The sequence below is a fragment of the Micromesistius poutassou genome (assembly GCF_964030765.1).
Source record: "Micromesistius poutassou genome assembly, chromosome: 15".
NCBI classification, from domain to species: Eukaryota; Metazoa; Chordata; class Actinopteri; order Gadiformes; family Gadidae; genus Micromesistius; species Micromesistius poutassou.
In genome coordinates, this window is record NC_140285.1 from 12,518,783 (window position 1) to 12,527,847 (window position 9,065).

The 9,065-nt window shown below is 40.7% G+C and overlaps 1 protein-coding gene across 1 annotated transcript; it reads left to right on the top strand.

Annotated features, from left to right (window-relative positions):
• Positions 1-790: 790 nt before the first annotated feature.
• On the top strand, positions 791-8,065 carry LOC311359364 (cadherin-13-like). The gene is made up of 18 exons (XM_084479368.1): positions 791-899; positions 1,309-1,428; positions 1,525-1,671; positions 1,899-2,043; positions 2,205-2,377; positions 2,482-2,613; positions 2,734-2,916; positions 3,859-4,166; positions 4,338-4,480; positions 4,574-4,804; positions 4,970-5,206; positions 5,316-5,434; positions 5,532-5,606; positions 6,096-6,137; positions 6,258-6,299; positions 6,635-6,679; positions 6,768-6,842; positions 6,944-8,065. Exons 1-18 carry the CDS (start codon positions 864-866, stop codon positions 7,148-7,150), a joined length of 2,460 nt encoding a protein of 819 aa, XP_084335494.1. The 5' UTR covers positions 791-863; the 3' UTR covers positions 7,151-8,065.
• Positions 8,066-9,065: the final 1,000 nt, after the last annotated feature.

The window sequence follows — 9,065 nt, forward strand, 5'->3', positions numbered from 1 at the left end:
GAACAGTAGCCTACGGCTCAATACTCAACATATCTAAGTATATCAACATTGTTATCAGAGGGAAGAATCAGGACACGTTCACAGTGACATTAAGGTTTTTTTAAGATCACAATTTCTACCGCCTCATGTGACATTCTTTCACGTTTCAAATAAAAATAATAGTCAGCCCCTCTACTAAACACGCCACCTCCTGGTTTCACTTCCTGTTCAGGAATCACTCAAGGCAGCAATGTACACAAGTAAAATGTCATTCACTACCAAACAAACACGTTTATGCACACACACACACACACACACACACACACACACACACACACACACACACACACACACACACACACGCACACACACACACACACACACACACACACACAGTACCAATATAGTGCGTGGCTTACCCCGCACACAGTAACTAAGGCTACATACAATTCCACGCTGAAGCTATCGCTTTTCATCAACATGGAACAGTAGCCTACTCAATTACATGGAAGCGGACTTGGACTTACCCCGAAACGTCATTCAAAACAAAACAAACACGCGCGGGCGCACGCACGCACGCACGCACGCACGCACGCACGCACACACACACACACACACACACACGCACACACACACACACACACACACACACACACACACACACACACACACACACACACAGGAAAATAGTGTGTGACTAACCGCACACACACCCAGTAACTAAAGCAGCACACAATTCCACGCTGAGGCCATCGTTTCATTTTGTGACATTTCTTAATCAGCATTTGCTCCTCCCATGTGAATGTATTCTGCAGCTCATATATCTTTGCTTATGTTTTACAAAGAAACAGCAAGCTTTAGTGCTGTTCTGCTGTACTCCCAACATGGACACAATATCTCCCAGCTTCCTCGTCATCCTGGTAAGGTTGTAGTGTCTGTTCCTGTTCAATAACTTGTAGGCCTACACAGTTTAGAGACTGCTCATGCGTTGCTTTTTATAATATGCAGCCATTCCAGTTCATCCATGGCACGGAGGAGGGCATTCAAACTCATTTAAACGTTGTAGGCTACATAGTTTCCTCAGTAATACTCAGATCCAGCCGCGTCTGTTTTCAGCACAGCCTAGACGTGGTTTAACCCACCGCAAACCTCTTCATCGTGACATCGATAGAGGTTTCCACTGGCGACATATCGTTCTGTTTTTGCATGCAATTAGGTGTAGATGGATATTTTGATTTGTGTTGAACACATACAATGAACCAAACACGTGAACCAAATATGTAAGAAGAAATCAATATTTTTGATAATTATTCAATGCTTTTGTTTTAGTTTCTAGGAATAAACTATTCATCGTCGGATATTTTGCATCGGCAGAAAAGAACCTGGATAATAGATACTTTTTCAATCGAAGAGGAATACAGTGGAGCCTTTCCGTATGAACTTGGCAAAGTGAGTGAACTGGATGTTAACGCAATACTTTCCTTTTTTGAGCACAGTGATGCATTGAGCTTTTTATACTTTCTGCTGATTTGACACCTTCCTCAGATTGAACTGGACAATAAGTTCACAGTTTTCCAGCTGCACGGTCAAGGAATCGATGAGGAGCCCAAGGGTAAACTGACCATTGACCCAGACACAGGGATTATCAGCGTGCTCGGCAAACTGGACTATGAGCAAAACCATAGACTTATGGTTTGTTTCAATTAATGAAGTGTTTCTTTTTTGTTATGCATTCGTATTTAGGTCATCAATATATGGCAAGAACACTTTGCATATGTTTTTGCATAAAGTTCAATGGTTGTGTCACATAATATATAGCCTTTATCGTTTTTATTGTCTCATTTGTCAAACATTATAAGTATATATATATACACTGTATATATACTTATATACACTTATATACTTTTTTTTTTTTTCAGCTGGGATTTGAGGCATACGACACGCGTTTAAACAACATAGACACCAAACTATCTGTGGAGGTGCAAATCTTGGACGTAAATGACAATGTTCCTACTTTTACAACTCCTCATTATACGGTCCACTTGAAAGAGTCAGCCCCACAAGGTAAATTCTGTATTACGTAATGTAATATGTATACAATGTAATGATGGTATACAATGGTATTACATAATTACGACATATAACCTCCATTGAATGTTTTATTTTTTTTACAATAAATTGTTGGGCAGTGTATACACATTTCTTCTTTCTCCCAATTTGGCTAGGTTCATATGTGATGGTTGTTCATGCCACGGACTTAGACTCAGCAAGCAGCAACAATGGGACTTTTGACTTCAGGATCGTGTCCGTCACACCAGAACCTTCTGACCTGGAGTTCTTCATTGAACAGAACATGCACTATGGAAACATTTCATTTAGAGGGTGTCTGGACTATGAGGTGAGAGAAGTTTTGTGTGTCATTTTGTTAGGGTTTTTTTTACAAGAAAAAAACATTTACAAACAGACTTGTTATTGGACCAACACTATTTTTACGACACTCAGAAAGCAAAGACGTACACTATCCTGGTGGAGGCGAAAGACCGTGGGGAAGTCGTTCAGTTGTCAAGCACGTGCACTGTGGTCGTCAATATCGATGATGAAAACAATCACCTTCCTGTCTTCACAGGGCCATCGGTCAGCAGGTTCTCTCTCCTATGCCCCCGTTGTGGCGTCAAAGTTCAATGGTTATGTCACATATGACATATATGTAATAATTTTTCTAATTCTCATTTGTCAAACATTCATAAATCTCAGCAAAGCGCAACTCTGGATGAAGGGAAAGTAGATGTGGAGGTTTTACGCATGCAAGTGACGGACAGAGACACCAGGGGCACAGATGCCTGGAAGGTCAATTATGTCATCCATGGAAAAAGTGGTGAAAACTTCAGAATCAACACAAATCCAGAGACAAATGAAGGGGTCTTGTACGTGACAAAGGTATTTTGCTATTTAAAGTATAGATTTCTAATACATTGTTTGTTTTTTTAAGTGCAGAGGCCCCAGTTCTCTACTCAAACATTTTCCGGCATTGAATTAATGTTGTTGTTGAGCTTACAACATGAATGTAGTCACATGTTTATCTAGCTATTATCAAGATGTTGTTTGTTGTTATTAGGAATTACAAAATGCATCTACACTTGTATTAGATGTAACTGTGCACACACAGCTGCATACATCCACACATGTGCAAGAAGACTGCAATGACATACTCCATGTACAGGATTCAAGTGCACACAATATGATTCATTCACAGCTTACACACATTGGACAGAAGTGTGTGTACTTAGAGCTGCCATCTTGAACATACTGCCTGATTTCAGAACTGAAACTGAGGGGTATTTTAAGGTATTTTTAAGGTATCTCTGCAATTACGATGTGGTAGAAGTTGTTCATCGCATTGGTTGTGTGATGAGCCATTCCAACAATTGGTACAGCAAAGCCATACCAATTTTTTTTTACCACATAAACTATTAGCATATCAAATCCTTAATATCAATCCATCCATCTGATATGGTTTCGGTGACAACAGGGCATGTATAGGGCAGTCCAGGTGATCCTTTCCCTGTCCACTTCATCCAGCATAGCTGCTGCTTGAGCTCTTCTTCCTATCCAGCCATACTGCAGTGGAATAATTTGATTGAGCCATGCTCTACCTTTGGTCACTACCCAAAGCTTGTGGCCGTGACAAAGGATTGGATACACAGATAAACATTAACATTAAGTGCTCCTGTGTAGTAAATATAAACCATCTGCTTCCTTTTTCTATTATGAAGCTTTGCTACTGTCAAATCAACAATCAATTGTACAAATTTTACAACTCTCTACTTTACAACTTACCTACACCTTAATTCCATTATTTCTTCGTTTGTTTTCTCACAGCCCTTGGACTATGAGGACCTATCGATTTTGAACTTGACCATTAGTGTGGAGAATTATGGGAAATATTTTTCATGCAAGGTTGTGTCCAAGGCTGTGAACAGCAATCGTCATTGGCAAGTGGTGAAAACAACGGAGAAGCCTGAGCTGTCCACACATGTTGTGATAGTGAATGTGTTAGATGTGAACAGCCCGCCCATATTCAAGCCCATGAACAAAACAGTGATGATGTATGAGGACATTACTATTGGGCATAATCTGGGGGATTTTACAGCAGTTGACAGGGATGTGGCACACGGAAACAAGATCCGGTGAGTTTGCCACATACAGCCTCTACTTCTATACCAACATATAGGAAAACTCATTTTTGAGAGACCCCTTGCATGTCTTGAAACTAGGAGCTTTGGCTACTTTTTGAATGATTATAAAAAATGTATGATTAATTACTAAACAACTTACAGAAAATACCCTATGTCTTCCAGTTATTTCAAAGGAGAGGATCCTGCCAACTGGGTGACTGTGGATCCAAAGACTGGTGCCATAACAACAGTCCAAACATTAGACAGAGAATCATCTGTTGTTAAAAACAATATATATACAGTCACCGTGTTAGCTGTTGACGATGGTACGAACCTCTGAAGTTTGTGTCCAAAAAAAAAGCCACAATCCAAACTGTAAGCAATCAGAAGATCTAATGGTTGTTCTCTATGATTCACAGGAGAGCCTCCGGCAACTGGAACCGGAACCCTGTTCATACGCCTTAGAGACCGAAATGACAACGCTCCCCTACTGGTCACCACATCACTTGGAATATGCATCTCCGATACCAACGCGGATTCCCAAGCAAACATCACTGCCTTTGATCTCGATGAGGAGCCCTTCGCCGGGCCCTTCAGCTTCAAACTCCTCGGAGATGTGAAGGACAAGTGGAGGATTGACCCTGAAAATGGTAACTACGCCCCTTCCATGAGCATATGAAAATGTACAATTCAAAAGAGGCATGTTTACAGACATAAAAAGAGAATCCATAGAATTCAGCGTGTGAACCGGCGCGTGTCCTCTCCTGGTCCCTCCCGTCCCCCCGTCCCCCCGTCCCCCCCCGGCTGTGTTGCAGGGTACTCTGTCAACCTCTTCCGAGAGGATAGGGTCCACACCGGGCACCATGTGGTGCAGCTGGAGGTGTCTGATCAGCAGGACAACTCTGCTCGGCACAACCTCACGGTGCTGGTGTGTGAATGCGGGGCCTCCGACAGCGGGGGCATGCCCAGCTGTCTGGACCGCCAGCGCTCCACCTCCATCGGGTTCGGGGGAGCCGCTCCTATACTGTTTATTGCCTTTCTGCTCCTACTAGGTAATAAAAAAAGAAGAGAGAGAGTGCTATTACACTATTGCACTTCAAGACTGGCTGATGTGATACTAATGTTTGCTGTGTGGTTGTTGTTGTTGTTGTGTTCTCTCAGGTATATTGCTTTTGTCGCTTCTACTATCGTGCAAGAAAGAGGTTATGCGCATGCCAGACGAAGGGACGGAACAAAACCTGATTCCCTCAAACACAGAGCAGCGGGGAAGCGACTGCAAGGTTATAATACAACACAAATTAGATCCGGATTAACAAGAATATAAGTGTTTTAATATTAATGTGAGTCATGACCAACAACATCCTGTTATATTGACAGATGTCTTTGAAGGCCTTACACCATGAGAGGGACGATGTGATCCAGAGGACTTACATGCAAGACATTGGCCACCAGGTAATTTATTTACCCGATTATGACAAACTGCTGTTAAATAGAGCCCTGGGTGCCATTAGGCCTATCTCATGGCTGCATATAATAAATAAAGGCCGTAGGTTCACTTATCTGATAATATTTTACTAGGTTTTATGGTTTTATTATGGTTTTAATTAAGGTAATAAATGGTTTTAATAAAGGTTTTACTATTTTATTTTGTTCTAGGTTTCCAAATAAGAAACTGATAATGGCTGTACAAGGGCAACAAATAATTAAATAAACCTGTCTGTATTTACTGTTGCTGTACCTTTATTATGCATGATATCCACATTGAATTAACTTTTCTCGTTAGTTTTATAATTATTTAGTTCCAGGCTGTCGATTCGGATAAAATATAAAATAACAATTTCTGCTATTATGTAATGTAATTATGCATTTATCATAATAAAGTACAAATATATTTATTGTTACATTTATCATAATATTTCACAAAATCTTATTTTGTTCCAGACTTCCTTTTGGGACACTCACAATGGCTATACAAGAACAAACGTATGTAAAAAATGTGTACAAATGAAATACAATGACTTTTTGTGTATTATGACATTTTTGCATGAAACATTTTTCATGCTAACTTTTCTCATAATATTTCTTAATTTTGTTTTGCTCCAGTATTTCACGGGGAGAGCTCAAAATGGCTCAACAAGGATAAACGTATGTACAAAATAAATAACATTTAAATATTAATATTATTTAAATGTTATAATATTATATTCATATATAATATTATTATATATAAATATTTCAAATTTATATAAAAATTTATCATCAAATGTTGGCATGAAAAACAATTAAGTCCAAATAAATACATAGTTAACCTCTCTCCTTATATTTGATCATTTTCTTTTTCTCCAGTTTTCCATGAGAAGAACAAATGTATGTAATAATAAATAAATAGAAGAACCCTCTCTATTATCAAATGTTTGCATTAAATACAATAAAGTCAAAAGTCACTAATCTCATAAAACTTCACAAATGTTATTTTGTAGCAGGGGTCCTTTCGGGGAACTCAGAATGGCTACACAAGGACCAACGTATGTAAAAATGAATGACCTTTCCATTATTTAGCATTCCTGTATTTCTGACACCTTTCACACCATGGTCATATTTCTTCCCATGCAGGGTGAACATCATGCTGCTTGGGACAGTAAAGACCTTTTAGAGCAACGCAACTTCCTGCAACAATTTATAGACAGGGTAATAATAATAAAAAAATGTGTTTATTAAACATGAATATGACTTATATGAAGTGCTGCCATGATTGATTGGTTGCGACATGCTTTTGCCGTCTTGTGCAGAGAATCATGATCCTCCAGGCCACATGGGAGGAGGTGGGAGACTACGCCCCTCACCTGTACGCTGAGGAGGGCCACCCTGACAGCAGCGCACAGCTGGAGCCCATCCCCATCCAGGAGGTCCCCTTCCACCCAGACATGCTCCAGTACCTGGACACAAAATTCAACACACTGGCCTGCCTCTGCGGCCCCGAAGGCACATCCTCGTAAAACATGTACGCACACACACACACATGCATATACACACTTACACACCCACACCCATTTACCACAATATTTTGCTAAATTACTTAATTAGCTACCACAGGGCAAGGTGAACAAAAGTGTGTAATACACTGGTTTATTGAATTAATTACTTTTAAATATTGGTGTTCAAATATTTTGTCATGTTAGACTAAAGAGTTTGTTAAACATAGTATGACATGTTAGTCGTTTTTTTTGGCCTGTCAAATTCCACCAAGTGGAATGACTTTAAACACTAAAATATATATGTACTGAAATATATGTATATTTGTGTGTATAGTGTACAGTTAAGGAAGATATTTAGTGTAAAGCTCTTTGTGCTTTCTTGTCCCCTGAACATGATTTATTGAAATTAATTTGACTGCCTTGTCTGCCTCTCAATCTCTGGAACTAATAGGGTTTCACACAAAGTCACACACATTCCTTGCCACAATCTTGATGCATTTAACACTAACAATAAAAACTAATATTTTAAGTTGTTGCTTCTTTTGGCCACTTGGTCATGAAGCACTTTTTTGTAGCTGGACTTTGGTTTTGGTTGTAGGTTGTTATTTATCTATTATGTGCAATTATTTTAAGCAGCTGTGTAAAAAGACATCTGAAAGTAATGCATATGTGGCCTAGTATGCAATCTTAGCAACAATTAGTCCTGTCCGTGTTGTGAGATTGTGGCAAATGGGCCGCATGGCCAAATACCATATAGCTGGGGAGCCCCAAAGTGACCAACTCCACGTTGATGTATATGTGTATATGATTTGCATCTCCTTTTTTTTTACTCTGCTGCTGGGTCTGTTTTTTTACCCTGTTGATTAGATGATAATGCTTAGAGCCTCTGATAACCTGTGAACATTTTTTAATAAATGTATGATGTAAAATGATCTTATTCTTATTCATAAAGTCTTATTCAGCATATAAGAACATTTTTGTACAAATAAATATAATTTCATAAACATCACCTTTTTTTTTTCTTTTAAATAAGTACTTCTGCTGATCAGCACCTTCTGGTTCAGCCCCTGAATCAGAAGTCACTTCTGGACTTGCAGTCCGACCCATAAAGCGTTTCTTTACCGGTCTAGCTTTCTCACTGTTTGAATTCAGTTTTTTGGGTTGCAGCCAGCAATTGGTCGATCGAGCTGCCTGTTCCGCCCCTCCACTCGTGTCAAGAAAGACCATTCACAGTTCAGCTCCAGGCTGTCTTGTACAACAAAAGTGTCACAAGAGAGGCCGGAAACAACACATGGATGGCCAGTAGCCTATCTTTATTACAGTCACATTTACAAATCAACCCAATAGAGGAGCTTACCATTAACTCACCATTCAGTTGTCAACATTATTCACACACACACACACACACACACACACACACACACACACACACACACACACACACACACACACACACACACACACACACGCACGCAGCTTGCCAACAAGGCAAGGTAGGCAAATGCTTGGAGCCCCGAGCTGCTAGGGGGCCCCTGCGACCTGGTCTCAGAGCGCTTGCCGCTCGTCCGCGATCCAACCCCCCCCCCCCCCCCCCCCCCCCGCCAACAAACGCACCCGCACGCAATTGCGCTCCAAACATACCCCCCCCCCCCCCCACACACACACACACACACCTGTCAACAATCGCGCCCGCCCGCAATCGCGCTCCTAACACCCCCTCCCCCTCAACAATCGCGCCCGCCCGCAATCGCGCTCGTCCGCGATCCACCGTCAACAATACTGCCCCTCAAAACTCCTGTGCACGTCCCTGCTTAGGGCCCCCACAGACTCTAGAATCGGCTCTGCACACACACATAGTTAGGGTAGGCTTACATATTTGGCCAAGGAAGAACGTTCATTTTATATCGCTACTCTAATTGAACAGGAAACACTCAAA

What these genes read in the sequence shown, in the direction of transcription:
- LOC311359364 (XM_084479368.1), top strand. Translation starts at nt 864, where the DNA reads ATGGACACAATATCTCCCAGCTTCCTCGTCATCCTG. An exon ending in GAAAGAGTCAGCCCCACAAG is followed by an intron (nt 2,044 to 2,204) that starts GTAAATTCTGTA and finishes CAATTTGGCTAG; the next exon opens with GTTCATATGTGATGGTTGTT. An exon ending in AGCGGGGAAGCGACTGCAAG is followed by an intron (nt 5,435 to 5,531) that starts GTTATAATACAA and finishes TTATATTGACAG; the next exon opens with ATGTCTTTGAAGGCCTTACA.